The sequence below is a fragment of the Lutra lutra genome, chromosome 15 (genome assembly GCF_902655055.1).
Source record: "Lutra lutra chromosome 15, mLutLut1.2, whole genome shotgun sequence".
Taxonomy (NCBI): Eukaryota; Metazoa; Chordata; class Mammalia; order Carnivora; family Mustelidae; genus Lutra; species Lutra lutra.
In genome coordinates this window covers 69,500,752-69,513,582 of record NC_062292.1, presented here as the reverse complement: position 1 = coordinate 69,513,582, position 12,831 = coordinate 69,500,752, and the positions used below count along the sequence as shown (strand labels likewise).

Sequence of the window (12,831 nt, the reverse complement as noted above, 5' to 3'; positions counted from 1 at the left end):
AGACAGATAGTGGTTTCCAGGGACTGGGGTTGGGGATGGGGATTGACTGCTACTGGGTGTGCATTTCTTTTTGGGGAAATGAAAATATTCTGCAGTTGGACCAGTTGGAGTTGGCTGAAAAACTCTTATTTGTATGCTATTTCTTTTTAAAGATTTTATTTATTTATTTGTGAGAGAGTGAGAGTGTGTGCAGAGGGAAAGAGAGAAGCAGGGTCCCAGCAGGGAGCCAGATGCCGGGCTTGATCCCAGGACCCTGGGATCATAAACTGAGCTGAAGGCAGATGCTTAACTGACTGAGCCACCCAGGCGCCCCTTACTTGTACACTTTTAAAAGGGTGAATTTTACAGTATATAAATTGTACTTAATTATTAAAAAAAAAAAGAAATTCTAAAGTATGGGGAAGTATGTCTGTAAATTACTCCTAAATGGCTCCAAGAAAAAAACTTTCTTGCAAATTTTCTATTTTTTTTTAAGATTTTATTTATTTATTTGAGAGAGAGAGAGCACATAAGCTAGGGGGAAAAGAGGGAGAGGAAGACAGAGAATTCCAAACAGACTCCTCAGTGAGCGTGGCACCTGATGTGGGGCTCAATCCCATGACCCTGAGATCAGACCTGAGCCAAAACCAAGAGTTGGACGCTCAACCAACTGAGCCACCCAGGGACACCCTTTTCTTACAAATTTTCTATAAATTATTTCAATTGAAAAAAGTGACACTAAATGACAAATACATGGATAACTTTTATTCTGCTCCATCTAAGTGGTTTTTTTAAAGATTTTATTTATTTATTTGACAGAGGGAGAGACAGAGAGAGAAAACACAAGCAGGGGAGTGGGAGAGGGAGAAGGAGGTTTCCCGCTGAGCAGGGAGCCTGATGCGGGGCTCGATCCCGAGACCCTGGGATCATGACCTGAGCCGAAGGCGCAGATGCTTCATGACTGAGCCACCCAGGCGCCCCCTAAGTGCTTTTTTAAAAAGCAAATCATTTATAGGGGCACCTGGGTGCTGCAGTCCTTTGAGTGTCAGACTCTTGGTTTTGGCGCAGGTCTGATCTCAGGGTGGTGGGATGGGGCTGGGGTCCATGCACAGCTCTGAGTCCACTTGAGTTTCTCTCTCCCTCCTCCTCTGCCTCTCCCCCCATGCTCTCTCTCTCTGTCTGAACTAAACACATCTTTTTAAAAAGAGTACATCGGGGCACCTGGGGGGCTCAGTGGGTTAAGCCTCTGCCTTCGGCTCAGGTCATGGTCTCAGGGTCCCAGGATTGAGCCCCGCATCGGGCTCTCTGCTCAGCGGGGAGCCTGCTTCCCCCGCTCTCTCTGCCTGCCTCTCGGCCTACTTGTGATCTCTCTCTCTCTCTGTCAAACAAATAAATAAAATCTTTTAAAAAAAGTAAAATAATTGGGCGCCTGGGTGGCTCAGTGGGTTGGGCCGCTGCCTTTGGCTCAGGTCATGATCTCGGAGTCCTGGGATCGAGTCCCTCATCGGGCTCTCTGCTCAGCAGGGAGCCTGCTTCCTCCTGTCTTTCTGCCTGCCTCTCTGCCTGCTTGTGATCTCTCTCTGTCAAATAAATAAATAAAATCTTTAAAAAAAAAAAAGTAAAAAAATTAAAAAGAGTACATCACTTATAAACTTCAAATAATATTTCCTGTGGAATTTAGTTCTGAAAAAAAAATGAGTTCCTAACCTGTAGCATCTCATATTCTTCTTCTTTTATAGTAAAAAGAATAGTATAAAAGTCAATAACATGTGCTTTGGAGTTGAACAGGAGATGCTATTTTCTAGCTTTATGCCTTTGGAGAAATTACTCAACCTCTAGGAGTCTCAAGACTCTCCCATCTGTAAAACAACAACAACTGATCATTCTGCTCTGCATAGGCTAAGAAAGGACTTCGATTCTCCTATGCCTGTAATTAAAGTCGGTCTCATTTAGTACAGTCTGTTGTTCTAGTTTCTAGGTTAGAAAACTCATTTATTCCTCAATCCCTACTAGTTACATTATTGCTTATCATTACTCTTCATGGTGGGTTTAGAGTAGAGATAAATTCTATTAATTACCAACAATGGCAATAAAAGATCTGGTAGGGAAAGATACTACCCAAACTATCTGGAAGTTCAGAGACATCTTCATTGTTTAGTGCCACAATTATAAGCTATGTCCCTATGTACAGTAAGCAAACTAAGTGTCACTAAGTGTAGCCAATTCCAACTAGTTTATCTCTTTACAGACACTGTCAGAGAAAGAATAACACATATTTCCTTCACTTTAATAAGACAAAAGCTTTACTCTCTCTAAGGCGTGGAAGGCAAAAGTATCAAGTGAGACAGAAACGCGGTGCTTACCAGTTGCTTGTGCTGTGGCAGAGGGCATGGCTGGGCGCCAGCTGGCACTTTGTAGACTGGGGTCACGGACATGCTGGCAGGATGGGCACACATGAAGCGCACCTGCACGGCCTCCACAGCTGGACCGGGGTTCAGGACACCTGGGTGATTTCCAATTCGGAATGTCAGAGCCTTTAAAGAAACAGCAGAGCAAGAGGCAACTGTGGGTAGATGCTTGATGGCAGTTGTTCCAATCTACACGTGTCAGAATTATTCAACCTCCAGTACCGGATCCCTTTGGACACTATAATCATCATAGTTCTGAATCATGTGGCTAAGAGAAACAAGGGTATCATGGAAATTTATAAACAAAGAGAATATTAAAAAATCTAATTCTGGGGCGCCTGGGTGGCTCAGTGGGTTAAGCCGCTGCCTTCGGCTCAGGTCATGATCCCAGGTCCTGGGTTCGAGCCCCACATCGGGCTTTCTGCTCAGCAGGGAGCCTGCTTCCTCCTCTCTCTGCCTGCCTCTCTGCCTACTTGTGATTTCTCTCTGTCAAATAAATAAATAAAATCTTAAAAAAAAAAAAATCTAATTCTGAGGGGCGCCTGGCTGGGTCAATTGTAAATCATCTGCCTTTGGTTCAGGTCATGATCCCAGGGTCCTGGGATCGGCCAGCGTCGGGCTCCCTGCTCGGTGGGAAGCCTGCTTCTCCCTCTCCCACTCCCCCTGCCTGTGTTCCCTCTCTCGCTGTTTCTCTGTCATATAAATAAATAAAATCTTTTAAAGATTTTAGTTCTGGCCAATTACTTCAGCCTTTTTCTCCACCAAATCTTTTGTTATCAGTTGGTAAAAAGTGGAAAAACTATTTTGTGTTTCAACCTTTCTCTGGTAGAAGCACCAAATGAACAGAATGTGGAGACAAAAGGCAAGAGGGCTTTGACAGAGGGGAGGACTCTGACACTGCTGAAATCCAGCCACATACACAGCAAAGTTCACAAGAGATGTTAGAAAGAAGCTCAGTTCTTTTTAAGTTAAAATTATACATCGATTTTTTGTGGGCTGGTTACAGAGTCATACACTGAATTATCAACCCTAGTGAAACTGCAAACCTTTGTTACTGGTTTGACAGCAGGCACAGCTGTGTGTGGATCCATCACTGCTTCTAAAATAATAAAACTAATTTGACTGATAAAGGGCAACACACTTACTATCTTATCTAATCAATAATCTAATCAGATCTAATCAATAATCAGAATTTTCCTGTTTTAACTAACTAGAATTTAAATAAAAATTTGGAAGAAAAAAAAGAATTTCCCTATCTAGTCTCTAAATGAAATCCATTGGGATCTGAAAAGGAATGGCTAGAAGCAAAAAAGACTCGGGGTATTACTGCTAAAAGCAATGTTAGAAAAAGATTTTTTTCCTACTTACTTGTTCCCCCAAACCCAGGCACAAGACCCGGTAGATGTACTGGTTCTGTTTTCTCTTAGCTGGCAGCCGGACTTGTGTTAATTCAATTTTCTCTGTTTTCTCCATGCTCAACTCCAAAAAGAATCGGGAGGGCTCCAAGATCCATGGACGGGGGCCCCCTTCAAACACCATTTCCTTCACAGACTGCCATGTCACCAAAGCCACCTCTACAGGGTTTACAGCCTGATGACATTCGAAGAAACCCTTGATTGGTCACGGAACTCAACAATTTTCTAAAGTGAAAACTAGTTGATTGCTGAAAATGACATTAGACTTAACTCCCAAATCAGGAGACATGTACACGTTGCCTCTCACTTGGATGCTTCTCAATCTCTGTATTCAGTCAGACCCACCTATTGTTCAGGCCTGACTTGTGTGTCACCTCACCCACTAATATCAAAACATTCCAGACCGGGGCGCCTGGGTGGCTCAGTGGGTTGGGCCGCTGCCTTCGGCTCGGGTCATGATCCCAGGGTCCTGGGATCGAGTCCCATGTCGGGCTCGCTGCTCAGCGGGAAGCCTGCTTCCCTTCCTCTCTCTCTGCCTGCCTCTCTGCCTGCTTGTGATCTCTCTCTGAATAAATAAATAAAATCTTAAAAAAAAAAAAAAAGGTAAAAAAAAAAAAACATTCCAGACCACAACCATTTCCACATCATCTCTACTATTCATCTGTACACTAGTTCATCTCCTAATGCTGTTTGAATATGTCCAATGTTTCACATTTGAGTGTAATAATTCTTCTTATGCTTTCTAGTTATATAAAATTATTCCGAGAAGAAAGCATCTTCTAAATAAATTGAAACAAGATGGGATTGGGAGGGAGACAAACCATAAGTGACTCTTAATCTCACAAAACAAACTGAGGGTTGCTGGGGGGAGGGGGGTTAGGAGAGGGGGGTGGGGTTATGGACATTGGGGAGGGTATGTGCTATGGTGAGTGCTGTGAAGTGTGTAAACCTGGCGATTCACAGACCTGTACCCCTGGGGATAAAAATATATGTTTATAAAAAATAAAAAAACTTAAAAAAAAAGAAAGCATCTTCTACCTAAATTTTAAAAGAGAATGTCTGGGGCACCTGGGTGGCTCAGACGGTTGGGCGTCTGCCTTTGGCTCGGGTCATGATCCTGGGGTCCTAGGATCGAGCCCCACATCGGGCTCCCGGCTCAGTGGAGAGTCTGCTTCTCCCTCTCCCTGCTGCTGCCTGCTTGTGCTCTCTCTCCCTCTCTCTCTCTCTCCCTCTTCCTCTCAAGTAAATAAATAAAATCTTCAAAAAATATATATAAAAATAAAAAACAAAAAAAAAATAAAAGAGAATGTCTCTTCCTTAATGGATTTAGTACAATGTTGGGCACATAAAAGGTACAAGTAGCTGTATAAACATTTTAAATGGATATTTTACTTTTTAAATCTGAGTATAGCTGACACACAAAGTTATATTAGTGTCACATGTACAACAGATTCAACATCTCTGTTATGCTGTGCTCAGAAGTATAGCTACCATCTGTCCCCATACCACACTAGTACAGTACCACTATGTTCCCTACATAGTGACTTTTATTCCCATGACTTATTCACTCCATAACTAGAAGACTGTATCTCCCACTCCTTTTCACCCATTTTGCTATCCAGCTGCACCAGTCTGACAACCATCAGTTTGTTCTCTGTATTGATAGGACTGATTGTGCTTTTTAAAAATTTATTTATTTGTTTTGTTTTTTAGATACCACATATGAGTGAAATTGTACAGAATCATTTGTCTTTCTCAGTCTGACTTATTTCACTTTTCATAATACCCTCTAGGTCTATCTATGTCGGCACAATGGTATGACATCTTTTTTGTGGCTGTGTAATATTCCTCTGTGTTTGTGCGTACGTATGCATCGCATCTTCCTTATCCACTCATCTTCTGATGGGCAGCTGGGTTGCTTCTATATCTTCGCTATTGTAAATAAGCTTCACTAAACACAGGAGCGCATACATCTTCTTAGTGTTTTCATTTTCTTTGGCTAAATACCCAGTAGTGGAATTACTGGATCATAAGATAGTTCTATTTTAGGTTTTATGAGGAACTTCAATACTGTCTTCCAGCGTGGCTGCACCAATTTACATTCCCACCAACAGTGGATGAGGGTCCCTTTTTCTCCACCTCCTAACACTTGCTGTTTCTTCTCTTTTTTAATGCAGCCATTCTGACAGGTGTGAGGTGGTATCTCACTATGGTTTTGATTTGCATTTCTCTGATGCTGAGTGATCTTGAACATCTTTTCATGTGTCTGTTGGCCATTTGTATGTTTTCTTTGGAAAAATGTCCTTCAGGTTCTCTGTCCATTTTTTAATCAAACTTAAGTTTTTTTTAGTGTTGAGGTGTATAAGTGCTTTATATATTTTGGACATTAATCCCTTAACAGATATATCATTTGCAAATATCTTCTCCCATTCCATAGATTACCTTTGGTTTTGTTGGTAGTTTCTTTCACGGTACAAAAGGTTTTATTTTGATGTAGTCCAATAGCTTACTTTTGCTTTTGTTCGCCTTGCCTCAGGAGACATCTAGAAAAATGTTTGATGTCAATGGCTGATGTCAGCGAAACTACTGCCTATGCTCTATGATTTTTATGGTTTAAGGTCTCACATTTAGGTCTTTAATCCATTTTGTGTTTATTTCTGTGTACGGTGTTAGACAGTGGTCCAGCTTCGTTCTTTGCATGCAACTCTCCAGCTTTCCCAGCACCATCTATTAAAGAGACTGTCCTTTCCCCACTGGATATTCTTGCTTCCTTCGTTGAAGATTAATTGGCCATATATCACGGGTTTATTTTTGGGATCTCCAGTCTGTTCCATTTATTGATGTGTCCATTTTTATGTCAGTACCATAGTGTTTTGATTACTACAGCTTTGTAGCGTATCTTTTTTTTTTTTTAAAGATTTTATTTATTTATTTGACAGAGAGAAATCACAAGTAGGCAGAGGCAGGCAGAGAGAGAGGAGGAAGCAGGCTCCCTGCTGAGCAGAAAGCCCGATGTGGGGCTCGAACCCAGGACCTGGGATCATGACCTGAGCGAAAGGCAGCGGCTTAACCCACTGAGCCACCCAGGCGCCCCGCATATCTTTTTTTTTTAAAGATTTTATTTATTTATTTGACAGATAGAGCTCACAAGTAGGCAGAGAGGCAGGCAGAGAGAGAGGGGAGGAAGCAGGCTCCCCGCTGACCAGAGAACCTGATGAGGGGCTCAATCCCAAGACCCTGGGATCATGACCTGAGCTGAAAGCAGAGGCTTTAACCCACTGAGCCACCCAGGCACCCCGTAGCGTTATCTTGAAATGTGGGATTGTGATACATCCAAGCTTTGTTCTTCTCTATGAGGATTACTTTGGCTATTTGGGGTCTTTTGTGGTCCCATACAAATTTTAGTATTATTTGTTCTGGTTTTGTGAAAAACGCTGTTGGCATTTTGGTATGGATTGTGTTGAATCTATAGATTGCTTTGGCTAATATAAGCATTTTAACAATATTAATTTTTCTAATCCATCAGCATGGAGTATCCCTCCATTTGTTTGTGTCATCTTTAATTTCTTTCATCAGTGTTTTATGTTTTCAGAGTACAGGTATTTTAACCTCCTTGGTTAAATTTATTCCTAGGTATTTTATCCTTTCTGGTGTAATTGTAAATGGTGTTATTTTCTTAATTTCTCTTTCTGCTCTCTCATTATTAGTATATAGAAATATCACCAATTTCTGGGTATTAATTTTGTATCCTGCAACCTTACTAATTCATTTATTACTTCTAGTATTTTGGGGGGTGTCTTTAGGATTTCCTATGTGTAGTATCAGGTCATATGCAAAAAGTGGCAGTTTAACTTTTATACCAATATGGAAGCCTCTTGTTTCTTTTTCTTGTCTGATTGCTATAGCTAGCACTTCTAATACTATGTTGAATGAAAGTAGTAAGAGTGGGCATCCTTGTCTTTCTCAGATCTTAGAGGAAAAGCTCTCAGTTTTTCACCATTGAGTATGAGATTAGCTGTAGCTTTATCATATATGGTCCTTATTATGTTGAGGTATTATCTCTACACCCACATTGTTGACAGTTTTTATCATCAACTGATGTTGAATTTTGTCAAATGTCTTTTCTGCATCTATTCAGATAATCCTGATTTTTATCATTCATTTTGTTAATGTGGCATATCACATTGATTGATTTGTGAATAATGAACCATCCTTGCTTTCCTGGAATAATCTCACTTGAATGTGGTGAATGATTCTTTTAATATACTGTTGTATGTGGTTTGCCAAAATTTCGTCGGAGACTTTTGCAGTTATGCTCATCAGTAATACTGGCCTGTAGTTTTCTTTCTTCACGGTGTCTTAGTCTAGTTTTGGTATCAGGTAATGCTGGCCTTGTAGGATATATTTGGAAGCTTTCCTTCCTTTTCTATTTTTTGGGGGATAGTTTGAGGAGAAGAGCTATTAACTATTCTTTATATGTTTGGTAGAATTCACCTCTGAATCCATCAGGCCCTGGACTTTTGTTTGCTGGCAACTTTTTGATTACTGATTCAATTTCATTAGTAGCAATCACTCTGTTCAGATTTTCTATTTCTTCCTGAGTCAGTTCTGGAAGATTGTATGTCTCCTTCTTTAAACAAAACAAAACAACAAAAAAAACCAAACAAACAAACAAAAAGATTCATTTATTTTAGAAAGAAGGGTCGTGGGGGTGAGGGAGAGAGAAAATCTCAAGCGGACTCCCCACTGAACTCAGAGGCTGACATGAGGTTTAATCTCACAACCCTGAGATCATGACCTGAGCCAAAATCAAGAGTCAGACAATTAACTGACTGAGCTACCCAGGTGCCCCAGGAAGACTGCATGTTTCTAAGAATTTATCCATTAAATGGTATTTTATTAAGTTAGCAAAGAACTTTGGGTCCTAAAAATATAAAATAATATGGGGCGCCTGGGTGGCTCAGTGGGTTAAGCCTCTGACTTCGGCTCAGGTCATGATCCCAGGGTCCTGGGGTTGAGCTCCGCATTGGGCTCTCTGTTCAGTGGGGAGCCTGCTTTCTCCTTTCTCTCTGCCTGCCTCTCTGCCTACTTGTGATCTCTGTCAAATAAACAAATAAATAAATATATTTTTAAAAAATAAAATAAGGGGCGCCTGGGTGGCTCAGTGGGTTAAAGCCTCTGCCTTTGGCTCAGGTCATGATCCCAGGGTCCTGGGATCGAGCCCCGCATCAGGCTCTCTGCTCAGCAGGGAGCCTGCTTCCCTTCCTCTCTTTCTGCCTGCCTCTCTGCCTACTTGTGATCTCTATCTGTCAAATAAATAAATAAAATCTTTTAAAAAATAAAATAAAATAATACATCTATACACTTCACCCTATTTCTCAAAGAACTCCCACCTAAGAGGTGGAGTCAAGACTGGAATTATTCACTCCAGTATACAGAGAACTTGGATCCTATTATAGATGAGCAAACTTGTTTTAGGAAAATAAAGTATTATAAAAGTATAGGTTATTTTCATGTGGCACATGGTGTCTATCTACAACAGTGACTAAGTTGTAAAATGAAGTATAGAGTTAAGCAATCATTAAAAATATAAACAAATCATGCCAGTATTTCTTTCCTGAACTAGTCAATCATACTTATTATTGAATACTATTAAAATTAAACATTCCTATGTCTAATGGCAGTATTCTCTTAAATAATGTACATATAATTCAATTCAACAACTATTCACTGATGGCCCATTGGGGATATAGTAATAAAAAGTCAAATAAGGTCTTGCCTCACAGTGGAGCTCATGGCTCGGGAAAGACAGATTTGAAGTAGATAAAGAGCATAATGGGCATCACCAAAAGGCAGAGCACAGTGTGCCATACAAGCCTCTAGCAGAAGAAACAGGATGAGAAGTTTCATAGAAGGCCTCCCTGAGAAAGCAAGACAGAGATTATTCCTTTTTCCTAGATACATAGTCCAAAATTAACCAGATCAACTGAATTGGACTGATATGTAAAAGGACAAATTGAGAACTATACCATGTACTGAAACATAATATTGATAAGAAAGATGGAAAACACATATTCTTTTAAGCAGGTAAAGGGAGGGGCGCCTGGGTGGCTCAGTGGGTTAAAGCCTCTGCCTTTGGCTCAGGCCATGATCCTAGGGTCCTGCCTGGGTGGCTCAGTGGGTTAAAGCCTCTGCCTTCGGCTCAGGCCATGATCCCGGGGTCCTGGGATCGAGCCCCGCATCGGGCTCTCTGCTCAGCGGGGAGCCTGCTTCCTCCTCTCTCTCTCTGCCTGTCTCACTGCCTACCTGTGATCTCTATCCGTCAAATAAATAAATAAAAATCTTTAAATTTTTTTTTTTTAAAAAGCAGGTAAAGGGAAAAATATATGACCAAAGCACTACATAGAAAAGGAAAATTATCATTTTACTTCTTTCCTTTAAGGGCGGTTTTCGTCCAGGGGAAATCTGATCTGTGGACACTCAATAAATACAAATAATGTTCGGAATAACCCTAAAATAAAAAACCTAATGAAACGACAATGAGCCACAGCCAAGTACTTTCACTTAATTGGGCAACTAAGACGATTCATCCACTGAGAACAAATGAAATGTGCTTGAACATATGTTTAGTACTTGTGCTACACGATGTGCGATAGGGCCGGCTTAAAATGCAAACTTTAAAATTAACTTACCTTGCTTCTTTCGTTGGAGTTAATTTTTCCCCCTATGGATGCCTCCTTTTCCCAAGAAACACTGACTCGGGATTTATCAGTATCTATTAGCAAGAACTTGTAGACATCAGTTTTAGCTCCTGAAGGATTCAAATATGAATGCAAACAAAAGGCTCTACGTTTGTTTTGAACTGCCATCTGTCATAGTGTACCAGTTATAATGGACCAATCCTTAGGGCCCTAAATAATGATAGTTGTGCTGAAAATCCTTAAGTATAAAGGATAAAGATAACTAATGTCCCTCTCTGAATAAAGTTTTCTTTTAGAGTTCTTCAAAAGAGGCCATACTAATACTCAATATCTTATTCAGGGTTGTGTTTACGGGGATATATACACAGGTAAAAATTCAAATAGTACCTTAGGATTAGTGTGCTTTACATACTTTACTATCCATATTTTATATTTCAAGAAAAAAGAAGAAATAAAGGAGAATATCTAAAACTCGCTGATACAGCCTAAAGATATTCCTGTGGCAGAAACATGAGGGAGTAAACTCCCTGATACTCAGACTTGATGACAGAGCTGGTAAATAAAGAGAACACAAATATAAGTGATCTTTAATAGACATCACAGAGAGCTGGGAAGCCTCTTAAGTGGACACAGTGGATTCCATGAAAAGATATGTCAAAATCTTACCATGAAGTGTCTCACCTTTAGGGGTTCATAAGCAGCAAATGTGGCGCTGCTCTCCAAGTACTCCTCAGACTCCGTCACACTCACTGTTACCAGGGTATGGCCTAGGGACTTGGCTGCTATGTGTGTACTAGAGCAGTGTGTTGGCCCAGGTCTTTGAGTACCTGCAAATCAAAAAAAGTGACTTCATTAGGGTAATAAGCAGTCAGTCCTCAAGGGGATCATTCCACAGAAATATAAGAATTTTAATACATTAAAAAACATTTTGGGGCGCCTGGGTGGCTCAGTCATTAAGCGTCTGCCTTTGGCTCAGGTCATGATCCCAGGGTCCTGGGATCCAGCCCCACACTGGGCTGCCTGCTTCTCCCTCTCCCGCTCCCCTGCTTGTGCTCCCTCTCTTGCCGTGTCTTTCCCTGTCAAATAAATAAATAAATAAAATCTTAAAAAAGAAAATCTTGATCTTGCACACTAACTACTAGGCCCCAGTAGTTTATGTCAAATTGATATAAAAACCTATTCCTTCTATTAATAGATATATACCATGTAAGACACAATTTTATGTTCAGTGAGGATACAAATATGAGCAAAGATCCTAACTTCAAGGCATATATAGTTTAGAAGGGGAGACTGAACATTTACATAAATTAAGGGATTAGTAAAACATAATAAGCAGTGTAGAGATCTAGAAAACAGAAAGATTACTTCTAGTTGGAGAGATCAAGGAAGATGTAGCTATGGAGAAGACAGTATGTCAGACTGATGACTAAGCAAAGACAGAAATATAAACAAGACACGTGAGTATATGAAGGACTACATGGAAAAATTTTTTTTAAAGATTTTTTTTTAAAAGATTTTATTTATTTATTTGAGAGAGAGCATGAGTGAGGAGAAGGTCAGAGGGAGAAGCAGACTCCCCATGGAGCCGGGAGCCCGATGCGGGACTCGATCCCCGGACTCCGGGATCATGACCTAAGCCGAAGGCAGTCGTCCAACCAACTGAGCCACCCAGGCATCCCTTTTTTAAAGATTTTATTTATTTATTTGACAGACAGAGATCACAAGTAGGCAGAGAGAGAGAGGAGAGAGGAGGAAGCAGGCTCCCCACTGAGCAGAGAGCCCAATGCGGGGCTTGATCCCAGGACCCTGGGATCGTGACCTGAGCTGAAGGCAGAGGCTTTAACCCACTGAGCCACCCAGGCGCCCCCTACACAGGAAATTTTAACTTAAATGGTTTGTTTAGCTGGAGCCATATATGAAGGAAGCCAAAGTATGAAGTAGTACTTTTAAAAAAAAATTTTTTTTTAAGATTTTATTTATTTATTTGACAGAGATCACAAGTAGGCAGAGAGGCAGGCAGAGAGAGAGGAGGAAGCAGGCTCCCCGCTGAGCAGAGAGCCCGATGTGGGGCTCGATCCCAGGACCCCGAGATCATGACCTGAGCCGAAGGCAGAGGCTTTAACCCACTGAGCCACCCAGGCACCCCTGAAGTAGTATTTTTTTTATGAAAAGTAAATTGCGTTATCTTGTAGAGACCTTGAACATTTTTTTTTTTAAGATTTTATTTATTTATTTGCCAGAGAGAGTGAGCACAGGCAGACAGAGTGGCAGACAGAGGCAGAGGGAGAAGCAGGCTCCCTGCCAAGCAAGGAGCCAGATGTGGGACTC

The 12,831-nt window shown here is 41.0% G+C and overlaps 1 protein-coding gene across 6 annotated transcripts in view; it reads right to left on the bottom strand.

Moving 5' to 3' along the window:
* NUP210L (nucleoporin 210 like) overlaps positions 1-12,831 on the bottom strand; it is a 93,762-nt gene that overhangs the window by 46,961 nt on the left and 33,970 nt on the right. For 5 of the 6 annotated variants that reach the window (XM_047704143.1, XM_047704145.1, XM_047704148.1 and 2 more), the window contains 4 exons: positions 11,185-11,330; positions 3,756-3,977; positions 2,343-2,513; positions 647-649 (listed from right to left, as the gene is read on the bottom strand). In XM_047704143.1, the coding sequence (XP_047560099.1) occupies positions 647-649; positions 2,343-2,513; positions 3,756-3,977; positions 11,185-11,330 (542 nt within the window). The remainder of the gene's footprint in view (positions 1-646; positions 650-2,342; positions 2,514-3,755; positions 3,978-11,184; positions 11,331-12,831) is intronic. The other variant, XM_047704144.1, reaches the window with a different exon arrangement.